Source organism: Leucoraja erinacea, chromosome 26, assembly GCF_028641065.1.
Source record: "Leucoraja erinacea ecotype New England chromosome 26, Leri_hhj_1, whole genome shotgun sequence".
NCBI classification, from domain to species: domain Eukaryota; kingdom Metazoa; phylum Chordata; class Chondrichthyes; order Rajiformes; family Rajidae; genus Leucoraja; species Leucoraja erinaceus.
In genome coordinates, this window is record NC_073402.1 from 32,881,033 (window position 1) to 32,899,711 (window position 18,679).

Here is an 18,679-nt window from a genome sequence, read left to right on the forward strand (position 1 = left end):
TCCCTTAATGTCTTACTCAGCTTATGATAAATTAAACTGCAATTTTGCTTTATGCCTGGCCAGATAAGCCTGTCAGCAATGTCAAACTGAATCACTTGCAAGCCACTCTAGGTACTGGTGACTTTCCTTCCATGAAGGTTGCACTGTTTTAACAACAAAATAATGATAGTCCAGTATTATTCATTTTTACCTGTTCTAAAAATTAGAAAATATATTGAATTTAGTTTAACAATTCAACACATGAATTCACAAGCTCGTTTTTTTTTAGAATCATTGACACTAGTCGAATGGAATTGTAAATGATACAATGCTTACCCCTGCTGCAGAAGAGCTAACAAACGAATCCAGGAGAGGGCTGTCAAATACGGCAGATTCTTCATTTATAAGTTCCACATTTCTCCTTTTAAACAGCTGAGAAAGAATAAGAATAAGATTAATCAAATCTCAAGAAATTACGTACAATCTGCACAAAAATATTTTCAGAATGACAAACACTAGGAAATCGGAGTTAACCATATAACAATTACAGCACGGAAACAGGCCATCTCGACCCTTCTAGTCCGTGCCGAACACGTATTCTCCCCTAGTCCCATACACCTGCATTCAGACCATAACCCTCCATACCTTTCCCGTCCATGTAACTATCCAATTTATTTTTAATTGATAAAAACGAACCTGCCTCCACCACCTTCACTGGAAGCTCATTCCACACAGCCACCACTCTCTGAGTAAAGAAGTTCCCCCCCTCATGTTACCCCTAAACTTCTGTCCCTTAATTCTCAAGTCATGTCCCCTTGTTTGAATCTTCCCTACTCTCAGTGGGAAAAGCTTATCCACGTCAACTCTGTCTATCCCTCTCATCATTTTAAAGACCTCTATCAAGTCCCCCCTTAACCTTCTGCGCTCCAAAGAATAAAGCCCTAACTTGTTCAACCTTTCTCTGTAACTTAGTTGCTGAAACCCAGGCAACATTCTAGTAAATCTCCTCTGTACTCTCTCTATTTTGTTGACATCCTTCCTATAATTAGGCGACCAAAATTGTACACCATACTCCAAAAATTGGCCTCACCAATGCCTTGTACAATTTTAACATTACATCCCAACTTCTATACTCAATGCTCTGATTTATAAAGGCCAGCACACCAAAAGCTTTCTTTACCACCCTATCTACATGAGATTCCACTTTCAGGGAACTGTGCACAGTTATTCCAGATCCCTCTGTTCACCTGCATTCTTCAATTCCCTACCATTTACCATGTACGTTCTATTTTGATTTGTCCTGCAAAAAGATGTAGCACCTCACAATTATCAGCATTAAACTCCATCTGCCATCTTTCAGCCCACTCTTCCAACTGGCATAAATCTCTCTGTAGACTTTGAAAATCTACTTCATTATCCACAACCCCACCTATCTTAGTATTATCTGCATACTTACTAATCCAATTTACCACACCATCATCCAGATCATTGATGTACATGACAAACAATAGTGGACCCAACACAGATCCCTGTGGCACCCCACTAGTTACTGGCCTCCAACCTGACAAACAACCATCCACCATTACTCTCTGGCATCTCCCATTCAGCCACTATTGAATCCATGTTGCTACTCCATTAATCCCCAACCATTGAACCTTCTTAACCAACCTTCCGTGAGGAACCTTGTCAAAGGCCTTACTGAAGTCCATGTATACAACATCCACTGCTTTACCCTCATCAATTTCCCGAGTAACCTCTTCAAAAAATTCAAGAAAATTAGTCAAACATGACCATCCAGGCACAAATCCATGTTGACTGTTCCTAATCAGACCCTGTTTATCCAGATGCTTATATATATTATCTCTAAGTATCCTTTCCATTAATTTGCCCACCACTGACGTCAAACTAACAGGTTAATAATTGCTAGGTTAACTCTTAGACCCCTTTTTAAACAATGGAACAACATGCGCAGTACGCCAATCCTCCGGCACTATTCCCGTTTCTAATGACATTTGAAATATTTCTGTCATAGCCCCTGCTATTTCTACACTACTTCCCTCAATGTCCTAGGGAATATCCTGTCCGGACCTGGAGACTTATCCACTTTTATATTTCTCAAAAGTGTCAGTACTTCCTCTTCTTTGATCCTCAGTTTCCATAGCTACTCTACTTGTTTCCCTTACCTCACATAATTCAATATCCTTGTCCTTGGTGAATACCGAAGAAAAGAAATTGTTCAATATCTCCCCCATCTCTTTTGGCTCTGCAGATAGCTGTCCACTATGACTCTCTAATGGACCAACTTTATCCCTCGTTATCCTTTTGCTATTAATATAGCTGTAGAAACCCTTTGGATTTACTTTCACCGTACTTGCCAAAGCAACCTCATATCTTCTTTTAGCTTTTCTAATTTCTTTCTTGAGATTCTTTGTACATTCTTTATACTCCTCAAGCACCTCCTTTACTCCATGCTGCCTGTAATTATTGTAGATCTCTCTCTTTTTCTGAACCAAGTGTCCAATTTCCCTTGAAATCATCTGAGTTGATCTCAGAAGATTTCAGTAATCAAGACGTTTGTAGGTAAAAAGATGGGATGATTTTTCCTTGAATGATAGTAATAGTTAGTCAAATAATCACTTGCTTTCTTTTACAAAACTATTTAATTCACTGCCACTCTTCTTCCAAGATCACTTAACATTGAGGGACATCTGCTCTCATATTGAGAGTCAGTTACCACGTGATACAGCATGGAAGCAGGCCCTTCGGCCCAACTAGCCCACATCGGCCAACATGTCCTACCTTCAATAGTCCCACCTGCTTGCGTTTGGCCCATAACCCTCCAAACCTGTCCTATCCATATACCTGTCTAACTGTTTCTTAAAAGTTGTGATAGTCCCAGCCTCAACTACCTCCTCTGGCAGCTCGTTTCATACACACACCACCCTTTCTGTGAAAAGATATCCCTCAGATTCCTATTAAATCTTTCCCCCTTAAACTAATGCCCTCTGATCCTTGATTCCCCCACTCTGGGCAAGAGACTCTGTGCATCTTCCCGATCTATTCCTCTCATGATTTTATACACCTCTATAAGATCACTCCTCATCCTCGTGCACTCCAAGAAATCGAGTCCCAGCCTACTCAACCTCTCCCTATAGGTCAGACCCTCGAGCCCAGGCAACACCCTTGTAAATCTTCTCTGTACCCTTTCCAGATTGACAACATCTTTCCTATAACATGGTGCCCAGAACTTAACACAATACTCTAAATGCGGCTTCATCAACGTCTTATATTACTGCAACATGACCTCCCAAAGTCTACACTCAATACTCTGATGAAGGCCAATGTGCAAAAGCCTTTTTGACCACCCTACCTACCTGCGACTCCACCTTCAAGGAACTATGTACCTGCTAGATCCCTCAGCTCTATAATGCTCGCCAGAGCTCTGCCATTTACTGTGTAGGTCCTGCCCATGTTAGACTTCCCAAAGTGCAACACCTCACATTTCTCTATATAAAATTCCATCAACCTCTGACTAAATTTATTTTAACTTATTCACTTATGGTTTCTGTTTCCCTACTTGATTGCATAAGTTGTTGATCAAAACTAATTTGCGCAGATAATATCCAATAACCAGTTTTACTGCTTGTATCATGCCTGCTACCGATCTCTAGAAGTTCCTATTTTTATTCCTTCTCAACATATGCTTTTTTCATTTTTATACTGTCTGTGTTGAGTAACAAACATATCAATTCTGAATTGATCGACAACGCATTTAAAAAACTGCTCACATTTTCTAGACAATATTTAACACTATATTTCCACCCAGAACTTTATTTGTGTTTATAAATTATAGGAGCAAATTTGGTCCATTTGGCTCATCAAGTCTACACCGCCATTCAATCATGGCTGATCTATCTTTCCTTCTTAACTGCAGACTCCTGCCTTCTCCCCATAATCCTTGACACCCGTACTAATCAAGAACCTGTCAATCTCTGCCATAGAAATATCCATTGACTTGGCTTCCACACCCACCTGTGGCAATGAATGCCTTCTGACTAATAAATTCCTCCTCACCTTCTTCAGTCTGAAGAAGAGTCTCAACCCGAAATGTCGCCTATTTCTTCACTCCATAGATGCTGCCTCACCTGCTGAGTTCCTCCAGCATTTTTGTCTACCTTCCTAAAGGTACATCCTTTTATTCTGTGGCCATGGCCTTGGGTCCTAGACTCTCCCATGAGTGGAAACATCCTCTCCACATTCATTCTATCCAGGCCATTCACTATTTAGTAAGTTTAAATGAGGTCCTCCCTCATCCTTCTAAAGTCCAGTGAGTATAGGCCAAGTGCTGTCAAATGCTCATCCTATGTTAACTCAATCATTTCTGGGATCATTTTGGTCAACCTCTTCTGGACCCTCTCCAACACCAGCACATCCTTCTTCAGATATGGGGCCCCAAATTGCTCACAATCCTCCAAATGCAGCCTGACCAGCGCCTGATAAACCCTCAGCATTACACCACAGTTTTATATTCTAGTCCTCTCAAAATAAATGCTAGAATTGCATTTGCCTTCCTCGCTATCAATTCAACTTACTTTTAGGAATCCTGCACCAGCACTCCCAAGTCCCTCTGCACCTCCAATTTCTGAATTCTCTCCCCATTTAGAAAATAGTCTACAGCTTTATTCCTACCACCAAAATGCATGACTCGACACTTTGCCATGCTATATTCCATCTGCCACTTCTTAAACACGCTGTACATCCTTCTGCAGAATCCCTGCTTTCTCTACATTACCTGCCCCTCCACCTATCTTTGTGCAATTTGCAAACTTGGCCACAAAGTCTTCAATTTCCTCATTCAAATCAATTTCATATATAGTGAAGAGCAGCGGCCCCAGCACCGACCCCTGCAGAACACCGCTTGTCACTGGCATCCCCCGTTATTGCCACTTTGCCTTTAGTTGGTGAATTGTGCCATCCACAGTAAACAATCCTTAAGATAGTGATATACCTGCTGTTCTCGTTTTTGTTTCCTTAGCTGAATCCCTTCTTCCTCTCTTCTCCTACGCATCTCTTCAGGATTTAATGCTTTGTTCTTGTAACGATTCATTCTATAGTTTTCTTTTGTTGGACTGCTGGTGGTTTCTAAAGTGAAAAATAAAATCAGCATTTAAATGGGAACAATGTAACTTAACCCCCTAACAGACACCACTGGCAGAACTCAACCAGCCACGCAACACATCTGGAACGAGAAATCGAGTTAATGATTCTAGTCTGGGACTTTGGCAGAACTGGAGGAAAAGTCACAAAAATATTACTTCTCTTTCTACAGATGTTGCCTGACCTTCTGAGTGTTTCCAGCATTTTCTTTTTTTATTTCTAATGTCCAGCATCTGCAGGCTTTTTTGATTATTGATTTTGAGACGCATACAGAGCTCTCCCCTGCCCATCCATGGGACAATCCGATCACCTCTCACTGTTTCTACTGCCTGCATACAAACCCCTCATCCGCAAGACCAAACCTGCAATAAAGACGGTCAAAGTATGGCCCGAGGACGCCACCCTACAACTCCAGGGCTGCTTTGATTGCACCGACTGGGACCTGTTTGCACAACAGGCAACCAGTGGTACAGAGGTAGACTTGGAGGAGTACACATCCACTGTGCTCTCCTACATCAACTGCTGTGTGGAGACTGTCACAGTGGACAAGCAAATAAAGATGTTCCCAAACAGGAAAGTTCAAAATCTGCTAAGGGCACGCAACAATGCCTTTAAATCCAGGAACACTTCTGCCTACAGTGCGGCCAGGTCGAACCTGAACAAAGGTATAAAAAAGGCCAAAGACATACACAGGCAAAGGGTGGAAGATCACTTCAAGACCGCGGACACCAGAAGCATGTGGCAGGGTGTCAGGGACATCACTGACTGCAAGAGCAGCCCCGCCTGCCTCCACGGTGGTATCACACTGGCCAATGAGTTAAACATCTTCTTTGCCCGCTTCGAAACTGGCAATACCACCAGGAGTGGAATAACCCCGGCCATGGCGGAGGGACAGGCCTTATCACTGAGCACTCAGGAGGTACAGTGCGCTCTGCGTAGGATCAATCCACACAAGGCTGCAGGCCTGGATGGACTCCAGGGAAGGGTACTAAAGGACTGTGCTGTACAGCTGTTCAATCTGTCTCTATCTCTAGCAACGGTCCCCAAGTGCCTGAAAACAACTACCATAGTGCCGGTGCCGAAAAAGTCTAAAGTCACCAACCTGAATGACTACCACCCGGTTGCCCTAACTCCAATACCAATGAAGTGCTTTGAAAGGCTGGTCCTCTCCCACATCAAATCCAGCATCCCTGCCTCACTGGACTCTCATCAATTTGCATATAGGGCAAATAGATCCACAGAGGATGCCATCTCTCTGGCTCTTCACACTGTCCTGACTCACCTGGAAAGACAGGGCACGTACGTGAGGATGCTCTTCATAGACTATACTCTGCCTTCAATACGGTCATCCCCACCAAACTCCACCAGCCGGGCCTCAGCCCGCCGATATGCGATTGGATCCTGAACTTTCTGACGGAGCGACCGCAGGCAGTGAGACTGGGCCCGCATCTGTCCTCCACTATCACCCTGAGCACCGGCACACCACAGGGCTGTGTACTGAGCCCCATGCTCTACTCCCTCTTCACTCACGACTGCGTTCCTGCATTTGACACCAACACCATCGTCAAGTTTGCAGACGACACAACGGTGATTGGGCTGATCACCAACGTGATGAAACAAAATACAGAGCGGAGGTGCAGAACCTGGCAGACTGGTGCTCATGTAACAACTTGTCACTAAACACCTCCAAGACCAAGGAGCTGATTATTAACTTCAGGAGGTCACATAATGGAGAATGCGCCCAATCTTCAACTACGGGGAAAGTGTGGAGAGTGTCCAGCTTTAAGGTTCTGGGCACACATTTCAGAGGACCTCACATGGTCCACCAACACCGCTGCACTGGTCAAGAAGGCACAGCAACGACTGTTCTTCCGGAGAACATTAAAAAAGACTGGTCTGCCCCAACAGCTGCTGACAACCTTCTACCGCTGCACCACAGAGAGCATATTAACGTATGGCATCTCTGTGTGGTATCTCAGCTGCACGGAGGCGGAGAGGAGAGCTCTTCAGCGCGTCTTCCACAGAGCGCAGAAGATTATTGGGACACCGCCACCAGCCTTGGAGGGCAACCTACCACACACGGTGCCTTAGGAAAGCCGTCAGCATCCATAAAGACTCCTCACACCCTTGTAATGGACTGTTCGAACTACTTTCCTCCGGCAGACGTTACAAGGCCTTCTACGCCCGCACCTCCAGACTCAGGAAAAGCTTCATTCCCAGAGCTATAGCGGCTCTGAACCGGTCCTGTTGAGTGGCCCCCACCCCCATGGACTGTCTCCCTCGGATGGTCACGTCGCAAACACATCTGCACTTTAGTCTGTTTGAACTGTTTTGACTATTTTACTGTTGTAATGTTCTTTTTACAAACCATGTTCTCGGGGTATCTAAATCTAAATTTTATTAATTATTTAAGTTATGACATCGGATGGAAGCTGCATACCAATCTCGTTGCACTTATGTGCAATGACAATAAAATATATTATTATTATTATTTTCATTGAATGGTGGCAATCAGCTTACAATAAAATACTATTGTTATGCCCCATGATCTTCCAATAATGAATTTATACCTAATTGAAAACATAAAAGAGATACGAACAGGAAAGGCACAGGGCCTTTGGCGCACAATGTCTGCACTGCACTGCACATGATGCGTAGGTAGATCCATATCCCTCCATTCCCTGCATATCCATGTGCCTCTCTAAAAGGCTCATTCAGAGCACAATTGGATCTGCCCCCACCACCATCCCTGGCAAAGAATTCAAGGCACGCACCATCTAGTGTGTAAAAAAACCTGCCCATACATCTCTGAACTTTGCCCCTTTCACTTTACAGCCATGCCCTCTAGTCTTTGGCATTTCCACCTTGGAAAAAGATTCTGACCTATCTAAGCCTCTCATAATTTTATATACTACTATCAGGTCTTTTCTCAACCTCCGGCATTCCAGAGAAAACAATCCAAGTCTGTCCAAACCTCTCATAGCAAATACCCATATCCAAATGGCATTCAGGTAAACCTCTTCTGTAATCTTGATAGGGTGAATGGCCTAATTCTGCTCTAATGGAATGGTTATGAAGCTCCACAGCCTCCACATACTTGCAATAATGGGGCGACCAGATCTTCATGCAATACTCCAAAATGTGGCCAACCAAAATACTATAAAGCTGCATCATGACTTCCTACAATGAGTATGCCAACCAATGAAAGCAAGCATACATTTACGCCCTTTTTTACCACTCTGTCTACTTGTGTTCTATATTTGCTTCAAGAGGGAAAACATCAATGTACCTTTTCAAGTTCCCTTTGCTCCCAATGGCATTGTAACAGTCACTGAGGCTGACGTCAGGTAATCTTCACAAGCATGAACCCGCAGAAAGCTTCCGGACCTGATGGTGTACATGTCCGCGGACCAACTGGTTGGAGCTATTGTAGACATCTTCAACCTCTCATTACTAATGTTCAAGGTTTCCGACTGCTTTAAAAGGGCATAAATAATATCGCTGTTCAAGAAGAGCAAGGTGACATGCCTCAGTGACTAGTGATAGTGTAGAGACCGGTGGCACTAATGTCTGTGGTGGTGAAGGTCAATGGGGGATGCGATCTTGCTGACTCTCCCTCAACACTGGAACACTTGAATAATAAGAACATGTACATTAAGTTATTGTTCACAGACTATGGCTCGATGGTCAACTTCATCAGCCCTTCCAAATGTATCAAACTCAGGGAAGGGGAAAGCTGAGGAGTCACAAACCTGTCTTCAATGATAGGTTGAAGGGGAGAGAGTGAATAACTTCAGGTTTTTGAGTGTACATATCTCAATATCCTGGGCCACGCACATTGAAGCAATCATTATAAAAAACACCAACACCTCTATTTCTTTGGAAGGTTGAGATTTGGTATGTCAAAGAATACTCTCTTGAGTTTCTACTGGTATACAGTGGAGAGTATATTGAAATGGTTGCATTAAGGTCTGGTTCAGTAACTCAAACACCAAGGAACGAAGGAGATTTAAAAAAAATGCTGGACACCATCCAGTGTTATATTATCTATGTTTACAGGCTTCTCCGTGGACTGTCACCTTGTTGTGGTGGAGAAGCTTGTGTGGACCTGAGATCCTAAGAGCGATGCCGTCTGGAGCTATGCTCCAGGTAGGGCTACCCATGGCGGTAAGGTCGAGGGGGAGGACTCTGACAAAGAGCAATCCAACCAAGACCTTAACGGTGGAACAGGCGGAGGACGATGGCTGACCTTAGTGGAGCGTCACAACGGCTGGGAAGGCGGATGAAGGCTGCAGCAGAAAAGGGTCTCCGGTCGTCTTGGACTGCATGCCACTGGATCCTGACCCAGATCTGTCAAGGACCATGGGGTGGCTGTCTGTGCACCAGTCTCCCCACGTTAAACAAAGTCACGCACAGGAGTCCTCCATATAGAGAATAGCACCCTGGAGATACCCATGGTCAGCCATGACCGATAGGGGCCTAAGAAGATGTTTACAGGCCTGTGATGCTACTGCAAATAAGAATTTCATTGTTCTGTTGTCAGTTCATATGACAATTAAATAGTTTTGACTCTTTATTCCATGGAGTGTAGGAAGCCAAGAGACCTTTTAGAGCCTTATAAAATCATGTTAGGCAAAGATAGGTGAATAAACCTTTTTTCCCCCACAGGAAAGTCTATAACAAATGGGCATAGGTTTAAGGTAAGAGAGGAAAGATTTAAAAGGGACCCGAAGGTCAACGTTTTCACAAAGGGTGGTTTTATATATACAGGTGCACAACCTTTTATCCGAAAGCCTTGGGACCAGACACTTGTCGGATTTCGGACATTTTCGGATTTCCGAATGGAAGATTTTTAGCGTAGATTAGGTAGGTAGCGCGGGCGGCTTGAAAAGTCTGGAGCGACTGCCTCCTCTCCGGAGACCGGGGAATCATTGTAAATCATTGCATAAAGTTAGTCAGTTAGTTTGGAGGGATTTTATGTGGTGGTGGTGGTGGTGGGGTGGGTGGGTGAAGGGGGAAACTTTAATTCTTAGTCCCCTACCTGGTCGGCGACTCCCAACATCGCCAAGCTGGGGGCTCCGTCTGGCCGCGTGCGGCGCCGGTTGTAGCTCCGACCCCGGCAACTCTACCCCTGGCTGCGAGGCGCTCCAAATCCAGCGCCCCCCGCGGGCCCCAGCTCCGGAATGTTGGGAGACGGCGGCCTCCGCGCCCTGGAGCTTACCGCACAGCGACCCGGTAAGGCATTGCCCGCTCCCCGCTGGTATCCCAGCGCTGCGGAGCTTACTGCACGGCGAGCCGGTAAGGCATTGTCCGCTCCCCGCTGGTATCCCAGCGCTGCGATGCCGCCGACTCCCAACATTTGCGGAGCTGGGGTGGGGGGCGTCCGGCCGCGGGCGGCGGTGGATTTGGAGCGTCTCGCAGCCAGGGGTAGAGTTGCCGGGGTCGGAGCTACAACCGGCGCCGCCCGCTGGCGGCCACAACGCTGCGGAGCTTACTGCACGGCGACCCGGTAAGGCATTGACCGCTCCCCGTCTCTCCGACCAGGTAGGGGACTAAGAATTAAAGTTTACCCCTTCAACCCCCCCTTCACATAAAAGCCCTCCAAACTAACTGACTAACATTTAAGCAATGATTTACAGATGTTTAAGTGTCTCCCCGGTCTCCGGGGAGGAGGCAGCCGCTACAGTAGTACAGACCTGGGTTGACCGTGGGTCGTTTCGGGTCAAGTTTGGCGCCAAACGCGAGCTTTGGTGTGCCGATGACATCCTGGAAAAAATGGCCGGTTTTCGGAGGTTTTCGGTTTCCGGAACACCGGATAAAAGGTTGTGCACCTGTATATAGAACGAGCTACCAGAGGAATTCTAGAGACAGGTACAATTACAGCATTTAAAAGACACTTAGTGATGTAAATGGATAGAAAATGTTTGGAGGGATATGGGCCAAAAGCAGGCAAATAGGACTAGCTTGGTTAGGCAACTTATTCAGCATGGACGGGTTGGACAACAGGGCATGTTCCATGTATCGCTCTTTGTGTCTCTATTTGGCACAAATACAATGGGGCGATGTAGTGAACACCGTGAAATCCCATTAAATACAGTCACTAAAATTCCTGTCAACAATTAAGAGTTTCCTGTCACTAGCAAGTCTACAATTGAACTTTCGCTTTCTGAGGATTGCAACTTTTTGGATTGATCTGCTGTCACAGTCAAAACATATTCATATTGAATAACTTTTACCACTCAAAATGTTGATCTATGCCACCCAAGAAACTGCTGACACCCAACAATTTGCTGACAACTCACATCAGGTTGACAGACTTGTAGTTAGTTGTTCACTACTTTATTTTCTCTCTTCTTAAATTAGTAACTTTTCATTTCTCCAACTCCACACCCATAGCTCAAGAGCGCATAAAATGATAGTCATACATTCAGAATAAAAACATAAAATAACCCACGCTCCTAGTTCTGATTAATTAGTCACTAATGTTTTGATTTTGGACAAATTACTACACCATACTCGGACAGAGGTTGAAGGGACTCTTCCTCCTGTGTCCTAGCCTGCTCAACCTCTCCCTGGAGCTCAGACCCTCTAGTCCTGGCAACATCCTCGTTTTCTCTTACCTCCCACATTATCTTTGTCACTGCAACAAAAACCCGTGATCCCTTCCATTGACTCCATTTATACCTCATGCTACCTCTCTCTGCAATCCCTCTTCTCCCCTCTCCCATCAGGCAAAAGGTATAGAAGTGTGAAAACGCACACCTCCAGATTCAGGGACAGTTTCTTCCCAGCTGTTATCAGGCAACTGAACCATCCTACCACTACCAGAGAGCAGTGCTGAACTACTATCCATCTCATTGGTGACCCTCGGACTATCTTTGATCGGACTTATATTGGCTTTCTTTTGCACTAAATATTAATCCCTTATCATGTATGGTATGGATGATCCCTTATCAGAGGGTATGGAGAGAAGGCAGGTACGGGATACTGAGTTGGATGATCAGTCATGATCATATTGAATGGCGGTGCAGGCTCGAAGAGCCGAATGGCCTACTCCTGCACCTAATTTCTATGTTTCTATGTATCTATCTATACACTGTAAATGGCTCAATTATAATCATGTATATAAAACTTAATGTGTAGGAAGGAACTGCAGATGCTGGTTTACACCAAAGATAGATAAAAAAATACTGGAGTAACTCAGCGGTACAGACAGCATCTCTGGAGAGAAGGAATGGATGATGTTTCGGGTCGAGACCTTTCTTCGGACTGGGTATCTTTCCATCACGTATCGTCTTTCCGCTGATTGGATAGCAAGCAACTAAAGCTTTTCAATGTACCTCGGTATACGTGACAATAACCTAAACTGACTGAAGGTGAGGGGGAAAAGATTTAATAGGAACCTGATGTGCAACCTTTTTTGCACAAATGCTGGTGGGTAAATGGAATGTGCTGCCAGAGAAGGTTATTGAGGCAGGTACTATCACAACATTTAAAAGGCATTTGGACTTTAGTTCTGTTCAGTTTAGTTTATTGTTTATACATGGATAGGATATGTTTCAAAGCATATAGGCCAAACGTAGACAGGTGGCACTAGTGTAAATGGGCCGTGTTAGTCAAAGAATCATACAGCGTGAAAACATTAGCCCAACTTGCCATGCCAACCAACATGCTCAATCTACACTAGTCCCACCTGGCTGCGTTTGACCCATATTCCTCTCTAAATCTATCCTATCCATGTATCTGTCTAAATATTTATTGAACACTGTGATAATACTTGAATGGGTTATCAAGTGAGCATACAATGGAATAAATGGAAATACCACATACCAGTAGCCCATCAGCCTGTATTTGGCCCATATCCCTCTAAACTTGAAACCTGGTTGGTGTGGGCATGTTGGGCCAAATGGCTTGTTTCCTTGCTGTATGACTCCATGACTCTATATTATTACTGGATCAAAATGAGAAAACTCCCTACCTAACAACATTGCAGTAATACCTTCAGTACATTACTTCAGCAAGGCCGAGCACCACCTTCAAGGGAAACTAGGAACTGTCAATAAATTCCTGCCGTCCCTGCGATGCCCACCTCCTGAAGAATGATAAAATAGAGACCTTGTTTGTGTGGTCAAGAAGATGTAGAGGATTCCATTCGTTTTTTCCCAAAATGGAGAAGCAAATTCTTCCGTTATCCTGGCCAACATTCATTCCTCAACCAGCATCACTAAAAAGAGATCATCGCCATTCATCTCAGGGATCTTACCCTGTGAATGGCTACCTAAAAGTGACTACATTTCAGCAGCAAATGATTGGGTGTAGTTCTTTGTGAGGTCACAAAGATGTAAACAATGCTCAGAAAAATGTCAGCTACAAATGATCTTATTTCTCCTCCCTCCCCAAGTAGCATCTCATGATTAATCAATATTATTAGTCTAACAAAACCACACCATATGTTTAGTTACTTCAAGAATGGGATAATCTAGGAAATTATAGGCCAGTGAGCTGAAAATCAGTGGTAAGAAAGCTATTGGAAAGGTAAGTTTCTTAGGGGCAGGATTTACTCGCATTTGGAAGAGAATGGTCTAATTAGCATGGCTTAGGACACACAAGTTGTGTCTTACAAACTTGAATGAGTTTTTTGAGGAAGTGACAAAGGTGATTGATGAAAGTAGGGCAATGGATGTTGTTTATATGGCATTCAGTAAGACATTTGACCATGTCCTTCATGGTAGATAGATGTGAAAGTCTAAGATGTATGGGATCCACGATAACTTGGTAGTCTGAATTCACAATTGTTTTAACTGTAGAAGATAGAAGAGAGCAGTGTGTGTTATTCTTGCTGGGGGGTATATGACCAGTGGTGTTCTGCAAGTATCAAGGTTGGGACCTTTGCTGTTTGCGATATATATAAATGATTTGGATGTAAGTGTAGATGGGTTGGTTAGTAAGTTTGCAGACAAAATGAAAAATGATGGAGAAGGTTGTGGGAACTGTCTGGCTACCCATTATCGAGAGATTATAGGAGGCACTTTCAAAAAGTTATTCAGGACCCTGGCCATGCTCTAATTTCACTCCAACAATCAGGAAGAAGGTGTAGGAGTATTAAAACCATGACTACCAGGTTCAAGAACACCTTCTTTCCAACAACCACAAGGCTCTTGAGCACTGAACAACACCACGCTTTGAACTACAGATGGCCTTTGGTTGCTCTTTTGCAATAGTATTGGAGTCACTAATTTATTGCATTATTGTTTATTATACATTATCTATGTGCATTATGTTTCCACGCCTGTTACGTTGTTGCAAGTAAGAATGTAATTGTTCTATTGTCAGGGCATATGTCAATCAAACAGTCCTGACTCTCAATTTGTTATTTCCATGTACAAAATTCTGCTACATTTAGTATTTAATTATCCTAATTTTAAAGCGTCCAACAGCTCTTCTAACAATGCTGAAGCTAAATGACTGTGAGGCAAGGTTTGGTAACGTGTTTACTGCTGTGTGTACAGGTGACCCCCTGTACAGGTAACATTAAGTGATGTTTGTTCCTAGAAAATGATCAATGGAACACAGGTTCATGCATCTAGATTTGTTAATTTTTTAAAAGAATGCATTTTGTGTTTATTCAGTTATTTTTCTCACATAAACACCATGAGAGCGAATTTTATTGCACATCTCGATATTTTGTAGTGATTTGTGAATTATGCAAGGGCAAATTTCTACCAAACAGCAGTAATACAGGTTACTGTTACATAAGCAAAGGACAAATGGTCAGAGACAAATGAATAAGAGAGAGGGAGTTTGGAGTGATAAAGCACAGATACAGGACCATGGATCCACCAGGTCTTGAACACCCATTTTTACAGTATACTCATCTCATTCTAAACAATTCTCGCCACATTCTCATCAACCTTCCTCATATTCTACCACTCACCTACACACTGGGGCAATTCACAGTGGCCAATCAACCTGCTAACCCACATATCTTTGGGATGTAGTAGGAACTGAAACACCTGGAGGACACCCACATGATCACAGGGTGAATGCAAGCCTTGCAAGTATCTGATCATTAATGTATGGTCTGTCCCCTTGAGATGTTTCCTGCATTAAAAATGCAAAGTAAATTGATCAGTTATTTTTTATTAAAACGTATGGATAAATGGAACCTTTTAGTAGCCAGTATATTTGAAAAAGCACTGAATAATATATTAACGAGTATCCAAGCACATCAATTGAATAGAATTACTTCTGTTTGCAAAGATAACCTACCCACCCATGTTGGAACAATGGGATTTATTTCAGTGAAAATGGTTTGAGAAAGATTATTCAAATCTTGAAATGACCAATCATGAAGCTGAAGAAACACTTCTTGCAGGCCCGATCTTTGTGCATTCTTGTGGACTATGCTTATTCTCACAACTGGAAGATGGAGTGTGACTGTCCATGCCCAAATAGCTGTTGAAATGTCAAATCTTGTGATTTGCTTTCCATCTTCCAAACTCCATGACAGCAAAACACCGATGGTTAAATGATAGCACAGGAATAAAGCAGTGGGTTCTCCACTTGTTAGCATTCAGAGCACCAAACTGTAAACGTGCTCAGTCTCCAACACTGCATCGCAAAGTAACGTATAACAAAGGCCAATTAGCCTAATGTCAGTGGGACCAAAACAATGAAAATTCAGAAGGCCTTTACACGTTTTCATTTTAAAAGTCATGGATTAATTAAGAGTAGTCGTCTTGGATTTACTTTGAAGTAATGAATCGCTCGGATCTGGAACTCACTGCCTGAAGGGTCAATGGAAGCAAATTTAATTGTGGCTTTCAAAACAAAAAGAGTAGTGCTGCAAGTCAACACGGGATTGACACGCTGAGCGGGCTCCTTCCATGCAATGACAGCTCTAAAACTAAGAAAAGATTGTAGATGAACAATGTGATTGATTCATTTGAGAGAAAGGAAGGTTTGTGTTATTTAATTTTTATTTATTTGATCTAGTATTTGACATCAAAGACCCACCATCCTGGCCACACACTCATCTCCCTGCTACCTTCAGGTAGAAGGTACAGGAGCCTGAAGACTGCAACAACCAGGTTCAGGAATAGCTACTTCCCCATAGCCATCAGGCTATTAAACCTGGCTCGGACAAAACTCTGATTATTAATAACCACTTTCTGCTAATTGCACTTTATCAGTTTACTTATTCATGTGTGTATATATTTATATCATGGTATATGGACACATTTATCTGTTTTGTAGTAAACTTGGAGATGTTGCATTCAATTCCCTCGTCCAAATCATTAATATATATCGTAAATAGCTGGGGTCCCAGCACTGAGCCTTGCGGTACCCCACTAGTCAATGCCTGCCATTGTGAAAAGATCTTCATCCTTCCTAAAATGGGACAATCAGAACGGCACACAATGCTTCTAATGGAGACAAGCATTATACATGCCTTCTTTACCATTCTATCTACTGGTGTTGCCACTTTCAGGAAGCTGTGGACCTGGACACCAAGACTCCTCTGTACATCAACGTTGATAAATGACTTGCCAATCACTGTAAACTATCTATTTACATTAAACACTTGCGTTGGAGGGAAAGCCCTCCCGGGAACCCCAGCGTCTCTGTGCCTATCGGAGGGAAACCCTCCCGGCACCCGGAGCGCCTAGAAGTCACTGACCACCCGTCAGCGACCGACTTCGCAACACCCGACATTCTCCAGCTATCTGCTCTCGCGGCGAGAACCGGGGTTTCCCCACAGCCCATAGCTGGTTCCCTCGTCAGGCCTCGCGAATCCTCCAGCAGGAAGCCTCCGGAACAAGAGGTTCCTGCAAGGAACAAAACAGCTAAGAAAATCAAGCTTACCTGAAGTTTAAACTTCCCGGGCTGGAGGAGCTCCTGCTGCTCCAACCGGTCGACTGCACCAATGCGTCTGACGTAATGACGCATGTGCGGCTGAACGGGGCTTTTTCACGTAGTCACTCACGTGACTCCGAAGTAAAATATTTTCTTTGACTGGATAACACACAACAAAAAGTTTTTCACTGTACCTCAGTACATGTAACACTAATAAACGAAACTAAACCTGCTGGTGAGGGTAGAAATGGGCACTTAGGCCAGACGAATGTGTGACTCAGGAGCTGGTGAAGGGAGCAGGGATTCAGATTTTTAGACCAGTGGATCTCTTCTGGAACAGACCTGACCGGCACAAGAGGGACGGGTTGCATCCTTGCAGGGAGGTTCCCGACTGCTGTTCAGGAGGGTTTAAACTAGAGAGGCATGAGGTGGGAACCAGAGTAGTAAATCAGAAATTGGAAGGAGTTATGGGAAGGTGGAGGTTAAGATCAGTAAGACTCAAAGGAAGGGTAGGCAGACAGAGGTGCTTCTCCTTGAGGACCATGCTCAGGGTAGAACATATAGGGTCAACAGTAGGGCCCTAAAGAATGTCAATGAACAGACACCTTGAGGGTCCAAGTCCATAGTTCCCTGTGAGGGGCAACACAGATCAATAGAATGAAGGCGACAAATGGCAAGCTTGTCTTCATAAGTCAGGACGTAGAATATAAGAGTTGTGAACTTACAGTACGTTGTAACTTTATAATCCACTGGTTAGGTCATACTTATTGTTCATAAGTGATAGGAGCAGAATTAGGCCAATCGGCCCATCAAGTCTACTGTGCCATTCAATCATGGCTGATCTATCTTTCCCTCCTAACCCCATTCACCTGCTTTCATCCCATAAACTACTGACACCCATACTAATCAAGAATCTGTCTCTGCCTTAAAAATATCCATTGGCCTCCACAACCTTCTATGACAATGAATTCCACATTCACCACCCTCTGACTAAAGAAATTCCTCCTCATCTTTTTGAAGGAGCATCCTTTAATTCGGAGGCTGTGACCTCTGGTCCTAGACTCTCCCACCAGTGGAAACGTCCCCTCCACATCCACTCTATCTAAACCTATCATGATTTGGTAAGTTTCGATGAGGACCCCCCTCATCCTTCTAAACTCCAGCCAGTACAGGCCCAGTCAATGAATGAATGAATTCGTTATTGTCACATGTGATGTCACAGCGAAATTCTTTGTTTTGCATACACAAGGTATGCAAAGAGCCACTTCATAAACGCCCACAACAAAGTAACATAGTCTCCCACGCCGGGTCCTCCATGGTTCATCCCCCCCCCCCCCACCCTCCCCCTTCTAGGCCGGGTCCTCCTTTGTTCCAGGCGGTGCCATCTCCAGCTCCCATGTGGCCCGTTCCTGACCACCAGCGACCTCCTCATCGATTGCCACTGGGACCCGTTCCTGATATCTCCACTCCATCAACGCAGGGTCTGGCCATGGGGGCTCTGTTGACCCAGGTTCTAATTACATACTCCTGGGATCATTCTCTTAAACCTCTTCTGTACTATCTCCAGAGTCCGCCCATCCTTCCTCAGATATGGGGCCCAATATTGCTCACAATGTTCCAAATGTGGCCTGAGCAGCACCTTCTAAAACCTCAGCATTACATCCCTGTTTTTGTATTCTAGTCCTCT

General features: G+C 44.0%; 1 protein-coding gene across 2 annotated transcripts in view; it reads right to left on the reverse strand.

The window, feature by feature from the left end:
- The window catches only part of LOC129709970 (importin subunit alpha-7), a 56,032-nt gene extending 42,628 nt beyond the window's left edge, over positions 1 to 13,404 (reverse strand). The window contains exons 1-3 of one of the 2 annotated variants that reach the window (XM_055656687.1): positions 13,115 to 13,404; positions 4,988 to 5,121; positions 316 to 411 (exon numbers count right to left, since the gene is read on the reverse strand). In XM_055656687.1, coding sequence (XP_055512662.1) covers positions 316 to 411; positions 4,988 to 5,121; positions 13,115 to 13,124 — 240 coding nt within the window. In that variant the 5' untranslated portion in view covers positions 13,125 to 13,404. The remainder of the gene's footprint in view (positions 1 to 315; positions 412 to 4,987; positions 5,122 to 13,114) is intronic. The other variant, XM_055656688.1, reaches the window with a different exon arrangement.
- Positions 13,405 to 18,679: the final 5,275 nt, after the last annotated feature.